This window comes from Pseudorasbora parva, chromosome 5, assembly GCF_024679245.1.
Source record: "Pseudorasbora parva isolate DD20220531a chromosome 5, ASM2467924v1, whole genome shotgun sequence".
Taxonomy (NCBI): Eukaryota; Metazoa; Chordata; class Actinopteri; order Cypriniformes; family Gobionidae; genus Pseudorasbora; species Pseudorasbora parva.
Genome location: NC_090176.1, coordinates 36,732,517 through 36,749,652, shown reverse-complemented (window position 1 = coordinate 36,749,652; position 17,136 = coordinate 36,732,517). Strand labels below are relative to the sequence as shown.

Below are 17,136 nucleotides of genomic sequence, written 5' to 3'. Positions count from 1 at the left end.
ACACTAGGTGGCGTATGTATGCTGTGATAATAATTATTATCTTCCTTCCTTTCTTTTTGTGTGTTTTAATTCCTATGCATGTCTGTACTTTCCTTCTGCACTGGAAGTGCCTGTCACCAAGACAAATTCATTATGTGTGTAAATATAACTGGCAATAAAGCGCTTTCTGATTTGATTAATATTAAGAAATTATAGCCATTATTAATGTGGGAACACAATAACATTAACATTTTTGGGAAATTATCCATAATGTTATTCAGATGTTTGGCATTACATATTTAATTCTAACACACAACATATGTATTTTATAAACATATATTGACACATTAGTGAAAGACAGCACAGTGTTTATTCAAAATCACAACCCAGCAGCTCAATCCTCATAGTAATGGATTTCCGCCATTGTTTTGGAATAATTCGGATGAATCTGGAAAATATTGCTGGGTGGATGTAGTTCTTAACTTGGCCATTGTTATCTGTGTTGCCTTGAAAAGTCTGGAAATAAAAGAAGTCACTCTGTCATTCTGGAGATATACAACAAGGTAGGTTTTCCACAAATGTAAACCCAAAAAGTGAGGTTGATTACCTTTTGTTCATAATCCTCATCATCTGTGTACTTTGTCCATCTTTTTCCATCTTCACTGTACTCCAGAGTATATGCTGTCACAAACATCTCATTGCCTAACGATTTGGCCCCCTGTGTTATAATTCCAGTTATTTTCTTAATCTCCTTGAGTTCCACTTGGATCCATGGCTGAATATCATTGTTCTGTAAATTGCAGACAATTTAGTGAGGCTTGAGGTTTAATTGAAGTGTAACAGTACCATTAAAGGTTTTATTTATTAAGTATACCTTGGCTTGCCATGCATTGACGGTCCCTTGCTTATTTAAGCGTGCATACCAAGGATGCCACTGTCCAGAATACCAACTGGAGGCCACAGAACTGGCAGTGATTTGAGTATCTTCAATAAGGCCACTTTCCACTCCCAATGGCAGAGAACAACCTGCCAGCACAATGAGAAGGTTTGGTACAATGGATCTGAACCTTATTGGGAAACAAAATCTGTTTGATTTTCATCCATACCATCAATCTCACAACCAAAGTACTCCAAACGGACAGTTGGGTAGTTGTAAGAATGTAAAGGATGTAGCCTCACGTATCGACCAATCAGAGGTGGGAAAAATATATTCTCCTTCGTATCATAAGCGTCAGTGTTCCCGTCAAGAGTCTGTTGGCAATGAAAAACAGAACACGTTCTGATAAAACATAATAATCAATATAGGTATTGAGATGTGTTTAAGTGATTAACATGCCACATCTTAAAAATAATGTGGTGCTAAAAAAGCAGTGAGAAGTAGTGTCAAAGCCTAAGACATCCGTCTAATGCACTGCTTCTTAAGCTTTTCAACTCCAAGGCCTCCTAATGTCCAAAACAATATTCAAAGGTAATCAACCCCAACCCTAATCAAAGACACCTGAAAAAGCTAATAAATACTGTTGGGGAAAGTTACATTTAAAAGTAATCCCCCCAACAAAAGTTACTTTTAAAAGCAATCCCCACAACAAAAGTTCTATTTTTGGCAAATGTAAAGGCACCTTTACAACAAAAGGGAAAAGAATAAGCCACAGGCAGAAGCAAATTTGCTTCTATACATTAGAGGGAACAGCTCAAACTAATCTTTCATCTGTGCTGCTATTCTGGATACAGAAGAATAGGAAGCAGAAACCCCAATTTTGATGTTTATCTAAAGTCATTTTTACTAGGTTTGGTTGAACTGAATCATCAAAGGTCAGTAGCAAAGACATTAGTTAATAATGTGAGATTAAGTACACAAAGTATATTTATTTTATTTAACATATTTATTTACTGCAGGTCTGTTTGCATTGCACAGTTTTTATACATTTTGAGGAGGAATACTGAATCTATTTTTCTGCAAGTGAGATGAGTGCTCACATTTAGTCTAGAACTACAATAACCATCATGTTTACAAAGCGCACACAACGCAACGCAACACGACACAACACAACCTAATTACCGATTTCTCTTAACATTGGGACGGAAGTGAGGTGCCGATCAATAAATGGGAAAACAAAGTAACTTACTCAACAACGCAAGTTAATCAGATATTTTGTAGAAAATTTAAAAGTAATAGGTTATTTTAAAAAAGTAATCCCATTACTTGTAATGCGTTATCGCTAAGACTGCAAATCAATGTCTTCAGGATTACTAGAAAGCTACAGGCAGGTGAGTTTTATCAGGGTTGGAACTAAACTGGGCTGTCCCTGCCCTAATTGGTTTTCTCTGTTTTTACATAGAAAAACAATTAAAAAGCAGTGAAGTGGAATGGAAAAATGTGTTTAGTGCGAACAGGCCAGTTTGCTGAAATGTGCATTTAGTGTAAAACCACACAGAAATAGTCACTTGCCTTTCTGACAGTATTACTGTCTCCCTTGTAGTAGATCCACTTCTTTTTGTCTGTACTGTAGGAAATGGTGTAGTTCAGCACAAAATTATGTTTTAAGAATTGCTTGGCTCCCTGTGTGGCAACTTTACTAATCGCTACCGGCCTCTGAAAGTCCACCTGGAATGCAGGATAGAACGTCCTCAAGTAACTAGTCATTCATTAGCATTTCTTTATTTATGCATTAACTGTCTGCAGACCATTATGAGGGGCTACCTGAATATGTTGTCCTGTTTTTGTTGTACTCCATGCATTGTATTTCCCTGTATTATGTAGTCTGGCCAAATGAGGAGACCATTGTCCTTAAAAACAAAGGTAAATGTGTTAATAGTGTGAACATGACTATGCTACTTAAAAAAACTATGCTTTCAGATCCTACCTCTATAGTGAGATGCTGTTATGTGTTCATCTTGCACAGTTCCAGAGACGAGGCCAAGAGGGTGAGCACAGTCTGCAAAACAGACCAAGTAAGATTTTAAGATATGACGGAATGTTGTTTTACTGTAATAAGATCAGCTATGTGAAATGTCTATACCATACCATTATCTAACAAGAGGAATAGTGTCTGCATTCCTCTCTGCTGTGAAAGTCCAACTTCAGACTCCAGCTGCCAGAGACCAGGCTTTGAAGGCAACATTTCCAATGTGGCAAATCCACCTAAATGATGGGGGCTGAGTGTGAATGGCTTTTACATTTTTATTTTATTTTTTAGATTATGTAGGTATATTCTAACACCCCTACAAACCTGGTAAAAGGGGGTAAACTCCCTGACGGTGGTCCTTTAATTCCTTATTTATGAATGTTTGACCATGGAAATGGACACTGTGGAGGTCTTTGGGAGAGCCCATGTTGATCAGATGCCACTTCACTAACTGATTTGTGTACATTCTAAGTCCTTTGAGACTGTATATTATGCCATTGATAGCTGATGAAACAAATAAAAACAAATAAGATATAAATATTAGTATATTTAAAATATATGTAATTTTGTTAAGCAGTTTTTATTTCTCAATACTTCCTCCAATTTAGTTTGTTTTAATCCAATGATGCTGAAAAAAAATAGCTGAAAATAACCCATTTTCTTACCATCAAACTTTAAATTATCATGAAATTTTGGATCCATGATTGCTCTTCTGTTTTTACTTTCAATCCTCTTCCTATTCTCCTCATAGTACCAGCTCTTATTCTCATCAAATGTCATAAAGAGCAGGACAAACTCTCGTCTGTCCATGGGCTTTTTATCCAGTGTACCCTTTCTACACACCAGAAGCGGCCCAATCAGTCCAGAGTTTATATCTCTCTCCTGTGTGAGAAAGTAATTCAGTTGTAAGTAAAAATTAATTGTAGTCATTTTGCACTCGTTTTCATCCAAATTAGCTTACAGTGCATTTATTAAATGGATTGCTCCCTGAAGCAATCTTGGGTTAAGTGCTTGCTCCTTGAAGGAATATGAAGAAACATTTATGCTTACCGGATTCACTGCAGAGTAGTAGGCCCATGTTCGACAGTCAGATTCATTATTTTGAGGTCCAGATTTGGAATTTATAGTCCACATGTAGGTAAAGGTGCTGTTGGGTTGAATTTCATCATCCTGTTTGTACCAGTATGGTGATTGGTCATCATAACTTAAGCCTTCCATTTGTTTTAAGTATTTTACTCCTTTTGCATGCAAGGAGTACGGACGGCTGGCAAGGTTCCTGAAAAATACCTAGCACGGAAAACAGAAAATGTAATTGTTAATGTTTATTTCATATGATTTGCTTCTAATTCTCATTTATGCACAAGCATGTTCAGATGTTTAATGGTGTACCAGAACAGTCTGATCAACTTCAGCTTTAATAACCGGACCCAGAATTCCCAAGTGTTCATCCATTTCGCCTCGGATGTCTCGGATACTAAAGGCCCTGTCCAGGTACTTTCTGAATACCACTTTTTTGAAAGCCGTGGGCCTATCGTTATGAGATGTTTTATCAAGTCTCCTTGGAAAACATAAAGCAAAGTAATTTCACAAATGAATAAGTCTCATATAATTAGTTGTTTTTATTTCTAGAAATGCAAAATTGTGTTATTATTTGAAATACTTGATGCTGGTAGTACCTCTGCCCATACCCAGCATAATCCCATTCTTCCTCTTCAACTGAGATGAAATAAGTCCTGGTATCCTTGTCTTCAGCCATTTTTAAGAAATGCTGGGATGTTGTATCAAGACCTGGGCTTTGAACATCTGCTGATGTGCTGTAAGGATCTTTGTACTCTACATATTCATATTCTTCTTGGGGTTCAAACAAACCATCAATATCATTTTCCTGTTCTTGTTTTGGAACATATAACTCATAGTCATTGAAATCCCGTCTCGGCACTCCTATGACAATGTCCTTTCCCATCAAGTCGTCCTCGTTTAAAACAGGCTTGATTCCCCTTGGGGTAAACACAGAAGGTCCAAAACCTCTTGGAGAAAGACCCCTTGGAGAAAAAGCAGAACGTTGCTGTGGCTTATACTCCTTCCTTTTCTTCGTCTTCATGCCATATCCCTTTCTCGGCTTTACCCTCTGGTGAACTACTTTTTTTTTCTTTTCCTCCTTTTTGCTCTTTGGCTTATTTGAATTGACTCCATCTATGTATTTTTTCATGTGATCTGGGCTCTCCATATGAACCAGTTCATTTTTGCCTTCATAACCCCAGTGCTCTTCTTTTGGGTCGATACGAGATGTGAGTATAGCCTCGCTGTGATTGTTCTTCAGATAGATGACCACTTCCTCTTCACTTTCGCTTTCTAAGCTGTTCTTCGTTAATGAAACATTGAAATGGCCAAGGGGAAAGGATGTATTCTCTTTACTGTCTAAAATTAAGGGCTGTGATGCATTCCACGAGATTTCACTGAGAGATTGCGTTGAATCATTAGTGGATGATGTTCTGTTCTCTTCAGTTTCAGGGGCAAGGCTGAAATCAGACATAGTTGCATTTGAAGATTCAGACTCACTGCTCTGTGCAGTGCTGTTTCTCAATGGCAAAGACAAATTGAGATTAAAACCGCTCTCAGTTTCAGAATTTATCTGGGAAAACATCTCACTGGTGTAAGTCCCATTTGTGCTGTTGAGTTCCTGAATCCTTGTTGAGTTTTCAGTTAGTTCACCGCTGTCCTCTAGTGTGTCCAAAAGTGAGACATCATAATCCACCAAATCTGTTGAAATTTCATTGACACTGTCCAGAAGCACAAAATCCTCCTCAACTTGTGTCTCTGAGATATTGGACAGAGAGTCAGCACCAGGCACGTTGTATATGAAGACGTTACCCGAACTATCACGGTCACCGTCTGCTATGTCAGTGCTATTTTTAGCATTTAGCTTATCTTGAATAACTGTTTTGTTTATCAAGGTTTGGTTTGATAGCTTTGATTCAGATGAATTTAAATATGCATTGTTATCCTCCATGGTGATGTTTTTGTCACCATTTGGAGCATCAGATGAAGTGATACTCGAATTAGTGGGGAAACTGTCTGTTTCATTCATTGTGTGAGTAATGTTTGTTTCAATAATTGGAGCATGAGTAGTATTAGCCGAGACACTTTCTGTCTCTAATGATGAACTGCTGTTTTCTGCTATGTTGGCATTTATTTGAATATCCAGAGTGATGTTCGTGGATACACTTTCTGTTTCATTCACTGGCTTTGTTGGTAGACTGCGAACCTTTCTTTCTACAACTGGAAAATGTGAGATAATACTGTCCTTTTCATTGTTTGGGATGTCCTCTGAATTGGATACAAAAATGCTCACAATGTCTAGCAATGTCTCTTCTGTGCTCTCATTCAGGACTTTATATGAAGATTGTATCTTGTCAAAACCAGCCGCCTCAGCTGATAAACCATGAGTCTGAGTCTGATTGAAAGTTTCTAAAGTAACATTGTGTGATTTGTCCAACTCATTGTCTATGGCAACGGCCTCAACAGTCGGCAATAAACCATCATCATGATCTTGCATCGAAAGGTCAATTTGCTCAACTTCTACTGCTAAATTGGCTGGAGTTTGTGCCTCAACAGTTGGCAATAAATCATCATCTAGGATTGACAAATCTACTTGCTCAAAGTCACCTGTTGTATTTTTAGACGTCCTCAAACCTAAGTAATCTGCATAGTTTTCAGTATCCTCATCAATAAAGCCAGGGTCTACTGGTTTTGGTTCCTCTTTTTTGATGTCAGTGATGGGCACAGGTTTCAATACAGTGAATTCTGACTCGTATTCATATTCCATTACATAATCTCTGAAGCATTCAAGGTCCTTGAATTTCATCCTCATCCCTTTAGTGGAATCATGAGAGTTCAGTGATGCTAAGAGCCAAATACCTATTAAGTGGAGAATGTCGATGTCATATTCATCTTTTTTTAAACTCAATATTTAAATCTTAAAATAAAATAATTATAAATAATTTTGATACTCACCTATATTAACCATGTTCATAGAGATTGTTTCACCAGTCATGGGAAACAGACTGAGTATATCCTCTTCTCTTTTTTTTAGCTCAAATGTATGGCCATAAAATGTGGCAGTCTGGATGTAATCTTGATCACCAACATTCGACACATGCCAGGTCACAATTTCACCATGACAAAATCCCAAATCTTGGCCACTTTCATAAACATAACCATTGATTGCTGTAAGAGTTGCAATAAATACATTATGCACCATATATGAATCAACAACACTGATATGATTACATCAGAAAACCACTCACTGTGCATAACATTTGATTTGTAAAACTCTGGATCATCTCTTTTAACTCTTTTGGGGTCACTGCAGTATGTGTTAACGTTCTCATCATGGTACCAGCTCTTGTTTTCATCAAAAACTGTAAACATGGCATGCTGTTCTTTGTCAGCTTTTAGCTGCAATGGAGAAGAATTGCTGTGTGAGCTGCTTCGCTACCATCTTAGTTATTAGCATGTTAACCATAACAGAGTATCATAACTTTGAAACACTCAACATAAACCATTACTCACATTTATTAATTACCAGTATAGTTACAGAATAATTATAATTACCAGTTCTAGCTATTCAAATCATTGATAAATTATCAAATATTTTTTTAAACTGATAATAAGATCCTTAATGAGCACCATTTGGGTTTTAGAAGAGGTCATAGTACCATAACTGCGGCTTTGCTTGTCACAAACGATATTATAAACTCCTTAGATAGCAAAAGTCCTGTGCAGCATTTTTTGTGGACCTTTCAAGCTTTTGTTTTTGTTGACCATAATTTATTGTTACAGAAATGTAGGTCTATAGGTTTTATTAAGGCTTCTCTAAAATGGTTTGAAAATAATATGTATGTTTAAAAAACTATACGATAAACTATAGTTCATCGTTCCATCAAGTAAAAAATACTTGAAGTCCTTCAGGGACTGATTTAGGTTTTGGACTGAACTCCCCTAAAATACATCTGTACGCTGATGACACAATCTTTTATACTGCAGTGTCATCTTTAAATAAAGCATTACTACATTTACATAATGCATTTAACGTTATTAAACATTCATTGGCACAGTTGAAATTAGTGTTAAACTAAATTAAAACGATTAAATATATGATTTTTAATCATACTCATTTAGAGTTAACTGACGTGCTAATGTCCACTTTATATGGTACTACCATAAAAAGAGTTAGTTCCTATAAATATTTACGTATATGGTTAGTTAAAAACATTATTTTATATTTTAATGTACACATTGATAATCTGCTGAAGAAGCTTAAACCAAAACTGGGGTTCTTTTATCATTTAATATATATATATATATATATATATATATATATATATATATATATATATATATATATATATATATACTGTTTCAAATCTTTTTACTCTTTATACAAATAGTTCTTGTACTAGATCCCTATTGAACATTTTTATTTAAAGTTCCAAAGATATACTAAGAATTTGGAAAACATATATATATTGTGTCATCCGACTCTAATTCTGTGACCTAATATATCGCTAATGGAAAGTGCTTTTTCATACCTGGATATTCTTTTTCGTGAGAGACTGGCTTTTACAGATGAGAAGAGGACCCACAAGACCAGAAGCAATGTCTCGAGGAATGTCCACTGCACTGTGGTACATCCTGGTCAGACATCTGGGGTCACTGTCCATTGGTACATCTTCCTCAGACACACTCCATGTATAGGTGTAGGTCTCTCCTGGCTGAATGCCATGTGTATGGTTCCCTTTCAAATAAACAGCAGGTTTGTTTCAATACATTTTCTCGGTTAAGTCGCACTTAAAGGTGCAGTGTGTGATTTTTAGCAGCATCTAGCGGTGAGGTTGTGTATTACAATTACCCACCATTCACCCCTTTCTTTTGAAGAACATGAAGCTACGGGGGCCAACACAGGACAAAAATGTCATCGTCGGAGAGAGCATAAAGTTACTAGCGCTCTATAGAAGTTTTTCAGTTTAGAGCTACTATAGAAACATGGCTGCACAAAATAGCAATTTCACTGTAAGGGGACTCGCAGTGTATGTAGATAGAAATGGCTCATTCTAAGGTACGTCATATATTGTACATAATAGCTCAAACATAACGGTACATTATGTAATGTATTTATACACCAATGAAAACATAGTTATGTATATTATATTGCATTTCTGTAATTAGATCCTCATAAATACTATACACTGCACATTTATTTTACAGGTATCTTCGGCATGGATAAAGAAGTTTATAGATTAGAGCTGTGTGATACTGAGGGGAAAATGTGTGTTTTAAATGTGTTGCTTGGTTCAGAGTGAAGCGTGGCACTGTGTTCATTTACATGCGTGATAAATGTGTTTTTAGTGTTTTCCAAGATGCTCTTAGTGTCAGAATTATGTTTAGTTTCACTGTGTTTTAGGGGCTGTTTATATGACAAAAAACAAACAAAAAAAAAACAACTTTTATGCTTTTTGGCCGTTCATTTACATGACAACTGTGTTTGGGTGTCTGAACTGCAAACTTTTGAAAACGGGTTTCAAAGTACAAGTTTTTGAAAACTGTCTGTTGTGTGTAAACAACAAAAATGTGAATCTGTTAAAACGGTGAAGCCAAGCACATGCGTATTAAATGTTCACTCTATAGTGCTTCATCACCATCTAATGGCCTAGCAGCAGAACTTTAGTTGGTTTTGCGTATCTGTGTGAATGGGGATCATTTTCACAGCGTTGCCGTCTGTACGCGGAAAACTCGCGGAAAAATTAGTTCGGTTGTCCCTGTTTCCTGATTTCCTGTGTGTTTTATTCCTGATTAATTACACCTGTGTATCCTTTAGCTCCCTTGTTTGCTTCTCTGTATATACTCCCTGTTTTGTTCAGTTTATTGTCTGGTATTATCAGTGTTTGTTATTGTTTTCTCCTGCAATCTCCTGAGTTTTCTGTTTGGATTTAATAAAGACTGTTTCTGTTTTCTACTCCTTTTGTTGTGTGCTTCACTGCAATAACCCACCATGACACTGAGATGCTGAAACAAAAACGAATAATGTTTTTGCACAGTGCAGCACTTACCTCTGAAACAAGAAACACATATATCATTTTTTAAATAAATTGCAGCCTTCGCGATTTAATAATCACACTATTTAGATTTGATTTCAATAAATTGTGCAACCCTACATTAGATATATCAGAATATCTTCTAATGCTCTATGCTTATTTAAATAGAAGTACTTGGAGGAATTGCATGCATGTGAATAGTGCAGATTCATAGATATTAGACGAACCTCCCTCAGGATAACTGGCTCCTTCTGCTTCTTTATCAATGGTCAGTCCATGAGGATAGATACTATACGGACGTGATGCTTTGTTTTTAAAGACAATCTATAGAAACAAAATCACAATCATTGTGCATCCTGACCAAAAACATTATATTCTTCTGTTTGCCTTTAATCACAAAAATAAAATACAGCTGTGATTATGTGATAAGCTTTACCTTTATGACATCTCTGATTTGGGCTCTTATCACTGGCCCGAGAATCCCAAGCTCCTTCTTTCTCTGCTTATCTTCTGCTCTCTCTTTAAACGTGCTATCTTTATACTGGGTAAAAACAGCTTTTTTGTATTTTTTACCTATCCGCTGAGCCCCCTGCTTTAAATATTTTATTCGGAAATCACTAGGTGATATAAAGTGAGAAAAAAACAAACATTAGAATGGAGCTCACACAAGAAGGGCATGTGCTGTTGATGAATCATGATGCACATACCCATCAATGTTGTCTGGCATATTTGGAGCATAATCCCAAATGATCTCTTCTGCTGCTATATAGTAAGTCCATTCTTGGCTTTCTTGTCTCTCTTGGATAGTAAGTCTTCTTTTTGGTGCTGTGTACTCATCACACATCCTGATATTTAGGTATCCATGCAAGCCGGCTGCAAATTTTACATCACATTTTCAACGTATTGCACAGTAATCACTTTTATAATCTACGAACTGTCAGCGTTAGTTATTCTTCAAAGCTATGAAATAGAGACTGTAAATGTGTGTGTTTTTAATGAATAATTCATGATGTTTTGTGGTTTCTCCGGCAGGTCTTACCTTCCAAGTGCCTGCTAATGTGAGAGGAAAAGAGCCAGCGGCCGGGATGGACACCAGTCATACTAGCACTAGTTGCAGTTCCACTTATGATGCCAACAGTTGAGGTTTTATGCCCATCATGCAAAAGGACTTGCCCATTAAAGTGTACAGAGAAGAGCTCTGGCTCAGCGCTCATTCCCAGCAGGTGCCAGCTGACTTTGGAGTGGGCACAGATTTCCAAATCTAGAGGACGACAAGGAGTTTTACACTTAAGTAGATTTGCAGAAATGAACATGTTATGTGGGAAATGCACCAAACCAACCTGGTACAGAGCCATTTGTGTAGCCATTTATAGTGTATTTCACATCCTGTGCCTGTGGACTGTCCCCTTTGCTGTACCAGCTTTTGCTCTCATCAAACACTCCGAACAACAGCACAGCCTCCTGATGGAAATTAATCTGATTTCCGGAGCTGTCTAGGGTGCCTGTGGGACAAGGACGTTTTAATCGTCTAAACAAACAGAGCTGTTTATATTTGTAATTTCTGGGAAAGTCAAAATGATAAGCTGGGGAGATATGTCCTCCTTAAAACACTTTGTAGCATAACATTTGAAAATAAGTTCAGCATGTACAGAATGAAAATTAACTATTTGTTGAAAAGAAATGAACACATTTGTTAATTTTCTGACAGAGGCCGCATTCTATAACCGAACTCCCATCCATTTTCAGAACTTTCAAAAGTGTTCTAGGAAAAACTGTGTGAATAGAACTGGACTGCACAACTAGTTGTCTGTCTGTGAAAGATCCCCTCTGCTGTATAAACTCAGGTCCTCCTTGTGCTGTGGGTTTTTGTGTGTGGTTTCAGTAACTTACAGTGACAGAGATGAGCTGTCTGTCATCTGAAGAATTTCAATATACATCCAGTCTCTGTTCTCCACTAGGGTTCAAGCTAGTTTTGTGTTCTAAACAAATCAAATGCTCAGCATCTTCACCCAGATCTAAAAGCTGCTTTTAGTTAATGAAGATTTGACAGATAAACTCGACTTACAAATTTACAATATTCGAGATGCTATAGCTATACTGTAAGTTGTGTGAATGAGACATTTTGAGATGCACATCTGTATGTAAATGTGGTTGTCAATCCTGAAGACTGACAATGTGAACGTAGCCTGAATGATTCTGTTTCTGCAAAAATCACCATTTAAAATCCATAATAGGCATTTAATGAATCGCCGGCAATGAAATGAGAATCACGCCTTTGAGTTGTCAAAAAAGCAAAAGCTGCTGTTTTCTGCCTAAATTAAATCTCTGTTTAACATTTGAAAGCAAAGAAATGAAGACATTATGTATGGATATAAGAAATTATGTTGTTGTGTAAAATAAAAGTATTATTATTATTATTATTAAATACTTTTTTATTTACAGTACAATGGTAGCAATGGCAATATTATTACTATAAAATATTCCATTATTGGTTTCACTGTATAGGTTTTTTCCAATTGTATGTAAAATTGACATTAAATCAACTTTTCCATTTTAAAGCTAATATAAAAAAAAAACTAATTGAACGGCATGCCATTGATAGCCTCCCTTACGAAAGGAAAATATATTTACCAATATATTTTCTTGAAATATATTTTAGTATATGGAATAATATATTGATGGTATTATAAAATATATTATATATTCATGCAATATATTGCAAAATATACAAATGATTGCCGCTTTCAATATATTGCAATATATTGGAAAATATAAATATTAAATCCCATATATGTGAATATATTGCATGATATTTTCAAATATATTGCAATATATTTTTGTTTTGTAAGGGCTTTTGCCCCAATTCTAAGAGTTTAACTTGTGCTTTTGACTTAAATAAAAAAAATCTAAATGAATTATGTTCACAAGCCCCCCCATTTACAAATAGGCAAAAACTTTTGATATCTAAAATAACATAAATTTACAGATCACTATAATCCATTGTCAAAAACATAATTTAACCTCATAAGTGATAAGATGGAATATTTTTAACAGTCAAGATAAATAACAGCAAAATTGATTTAGTTAATTTGTTGAGATGAGATGTAGTGGTCAAAATGAAATGTTCAAGGAGAGTCTTAAAGGGGTAGTTCACCCAAAAAAGAGAATTCTGTTATTATTTCCTCACTCTCATGTCATTCCAAACCTGTAAGACCTTTGTTCATCTTCGGAAGACAAATAAAAATCAGAGAGCTTTTTGACACCCCATAGACAGCAACACTATTACCACTTTCAAGGTCCAGAAAAGTAGTAAAGATGTTATTAATATAGTCCATGTGTCTACAGTGGTTCAGCCTTAATGAAGCGACGAGAATACTTTTTGTGCCCCAAAAAAACCTTTATTTAACATATTTCTTCTCTTCTGTGTCAGTCTCTGACTCTGTTTAAAGGGATACTTCACTGCCTTTTCATATAAAACTATGTTATTCCCTTAACTTAAACGAGTTGATACATACCTCTCTCGTCTCAGTGCGTGCACTTAATCTTTCTGACACGCAGTGACGATCTGATAGCATTTAGCTTAGCCCACTAAGCCCAGTTCATTCACTATGGTACCAAACAGAGATCAAGTTAGAAGTACCAAACACCTCCACGTTTCCCCTATTTAAATACAGTTACACGAGTAGTTGAACGATCAAGCATGCTGACAAAATAAAACGTGGCACGTTTCTAATCGGATTAAAAAGGAGAACTATAATGTATGGCGGATTAGCACTTCTGAGAGTACTTCGGCTCGGCGCAGTAAAAAGTTCCGGCCGAAACATCTTTCCTCACACCTCCCCCTCACTCTCTCATTTCTGTCAATAGGGAGATGTGAGGGAAGATGTTTCGGCCGGAACAAACACATGGAGGTGTTTGGTACTTCTAACTTGATCTCTGTTTGGTTCCATAGTGAATGAGCTGGGCTTAGTGGGCTAAGCTAAATGCTATCAGATCATCACTGCCCGTCAGAGAGATTAAGTGCACGCACTGAGACGAGAGAGGTATGTATCAACTCGTTTTAGTTAAGGGAATAACATAGTTTAATATGAAAAAGTGGTGAAGTAACCCTTTAAGTGAGCACCATGACACATGCGTGCAAAATAGTATTCTTTTTGCTTCATAACATAAAGGTTGAACCGCTGCATTTTTTTAACAATGTCTTTACTACTTTTCTGGGTCTCGAGAGTGTAATGACATTGCTGTTATAAAACTCTCTTCCGGAGATGAACTAACGTCTTATAGAATAGAAAAACTTTAATAATCCCCAAAGGGAAATTGCGGTGTTATGGGTTTGGAACGACATGAAGGTGAGTAATTAATGACATTAAATATTTGGGTGAACAAAATTTTTAACCCATCTAAGTATAAATGTCATTAACATCACATTTAAATCTAGGATCTTGTTTTTTTCCTCACATACCTTTCTTGCAGATCAGCAGTGCGCCTATTAACCCTGTATTGTAGTCCTTGACAATGTCATGGTGGGAAAGGTATGTATAGGTGATGCATGGGGGGTCCGCAGCCATGGGGGTCACCTCAGATGTCACCTCCCAATGGTATGTGTGCTCTTGGCCGGGGAAAATTATGTCATCCATTTTCTCAAGGAGTGAGGTGTTGTCAAAGTATGAAGATCCTAATGGAAACATTAGTAGTGCAAAAAGGTTGCAGCTTCAAATAGATAAATGAAACTAATATTGATGTATATATGAATGAAATTAAACCTTGGGTAAAAAAAAAAGTGCTTTATTGTATAAGTAAATATTTATTTGACTCACTACTTTGGACTTAGGTACAGACTGTGGTTAATTTGTATCCTGGGTTAATATTTCCAAAGAAATCAAACACAGATGTTTGTGTTGCTCAAGGTGTTTACTCAGCTAAATGATGACCACTAAAATAATCCATAATTTCCCCTAAACAACATTCCTCGAATGTATCATCTCTATAATTTCCTACAGCACAGTGTCTATTTGTTACAAGTGTGCCATATATTACGACACTATTGCATCAATCATACTGTTACTGAAACCACATTAGACCACACACCCTCTGACTTCTTCTCGTAAGCTATGCCGTGGGGGTGGATGCTGCAGGGATGATCAGCCATGTTCTTGAATGTGACAATGATTGTGTCGCCCTCTTGTCCGCGTAATGTAGGCCCAAGTAACCCTAGAACATTATGTTAGTGTAAATGACAGATGCATAAACATGAATTTTCATGTATTAACAATGAATTAATGGATTTTGATGCAAAACAAAATCAATTGGTGTTCCAGTACCGGTACCTGAGGACAAGGGATGTGTTTTAGGCTGCGTGAATCCCTCATTGTACTCCCTGTATACTACTTTTTTATACGATGGTCCAGTCCTGGAGTACAACAGCAACAAATCAATGGGCCATGTGACAGAGCAAAATAATAATAATAATAAATATACCAAATGGGTTATTTGTGTGTATTATTTATAATTGTTGAATTAGTTTTCACATAACTGTTCATATATTTCTGGTTTAACATTTTGTCTATTTTGGTATGTTTGTATTTCATACAAAAATGTCTTTGTCACATGTCCTAGATTTTCTTACTCATAAAATGTATATTTAAATATTATGTTTGAATGCTAATTGTCACATAGTCTCTGTACATAAATATAATTATTTGATACAGTTTTACAACAGTGACTTTATCTCTGAAATACAAGAACCCATCAAATACAAGGCAAACAATCAATAACTCAGCTTCTAAAAATATAAGAATTAATTTGAATCCCAACAAATAATGCTATTTTTCATACCTTTGCTGTCCGCCAGATGTGTAGTCCCAGTTTATATTAACAGCTGCAATGTAATAGTGTCTCTCCACAGCTGTTACACATTGACACAGATATCCCAGAAAAGTCAAACCACATAGGGTCCCTGCCCACGAGTGGAGTTTCATATCTGACAACGAAACTCCAGGTAGAAACAGTCTGTCCTGGAGTGCAGGAAATTCTGAACTTTAAGAGAAATGACAGTGAGCTTTATCTCCCCCCCCCCTGTTGAACACTCACGCAGACGCACACTTCACTTGCATGTTCAAACACTGTGTTCTAGGGCAGCGCACTATCATTATCAAATAACTGACACTTCTTGTTTTTGTTTAGTCATTGTTAGTACTCTAAGGATTTTCTGAACTTGTAAAACTATTTTATTTTTGTAAGCAAATGTCCTGTTGACAAGAATGGAAAACACTAAGTGTCCATGCACATATTTGTCAGTGCCAGCTGAGCTGAATCCCTCCCTTTGGAAACAAATGCTACTTAGTGCTTAATTTGAATTTTGAATAGGCCTAGATGAATCGTGGGCTTCAGTTTCTGGCCTTGCAAAAATAAATGCAGTATACATTAAATCTTCAGTCATTTCACTTTAATGGCAACGACGTCCTTTTAGTAGCCATTAAAATGATTTTTTAAACCTAGCCTAGGCCTTATCAGCCTTTAAAAAATATTAATTAAAAAAAAAAAAAAATTCTTAAGACCTTCCACTCGTACTGCACTGTTATGTATTGTGCAACTTTTGCCTTGTATTGTAGCCACTTTTTTGCTTATGGGAAATTTAAACCGCATATATAAATAGCCCACATGTGGCCAAATCGTCTTTCTACACGCCAGCATGGTCGTTGTCTTGACAGGAGTCTCGAGCTGATAGATAGACCACTTCCCCCTTACTGCGGTCAGTCAGCGTCTTTTGCGTAATGTGTGCACTACTGCTGCAGGATGGATAAAATGGCTTCCTGTGTGCATTGTGAGAGAATGGCAATGAGAACTCTCCGGTCCCATTGAGCACTCTTTGAGGAGGGTGCTTCAGCTCGTTCCCCAGGGGGCGGGTCCCGCTGCTGCCAAGGCACAGCGAAGGCTTTCTTCCCGGGGTTCGCAGATGGATCTAGCGGCGGGGCTAGAGACGGGTGATCCCCTGTCTATGCCTTTACCTGCTAGATCTGACGCTTCAGTTCGTGAGTCAGAAGCACGTGCTGCGGTTTCTTCTGCTCACGCTGAAGCGCAGGTGCAGCGACACTCTAGCTCTGACCGTGGAGATCCACTTTTGCGACACGACTGAAGTGCGATGTTGTGACGCTTCC

The 17,136-nt window shown here is 36.8% G+C and overlaps 1 protein-coding gene across 1 annotated transcript; it reads right to left on the bottom strand.

Annotated features, from left to right (window-relative positions):
• Positions 1–330: 330 nt before the first annotated feature.
• Positions 331–16,015, bottom strand: f5 (coagulation factor V). Its single transcript, XM_067444130.1, has 25 exons — positions 15,815–16,015; positions 15,307–15,389; positions 15,068–15,190; positions 14,442–14,654; positions 11,320–11,481; positions 11,019–11,240; positions 10,687–10,852; positions 10,416–10,596; positions 10,207–10,303; positions 8,477–8,682; positions 7,193–7,343; positions 6,900–7,112; positions 4,562–6,803; positions 4,275–4,443; positions 3,936–4,172; positions 3,551–3,767; positions 3,210–3,389; positions 3,005–3,121; positions 2,844–2,915; positions 2,681–2,766; positions 2,429–2,584; positions 1,086–1,230; positions 854–1,005; positions 587–769; positions 331–495 (listed from the first exon to the last, which is right to left on the bottom strand). Exons 1-25 carry the CDS (start codon positions 15,955–15,957, stop codon positions 349–351), a joined length of 6,063 nt encoding a protein of 2,020 aa, XP_067300231.1. The 5' UTR covers positions 15,958–16,015; the 3' UTR covers positions 331–348.
• Positions 16,016–17,136: the final 1,121 nt, after the last annotated feature.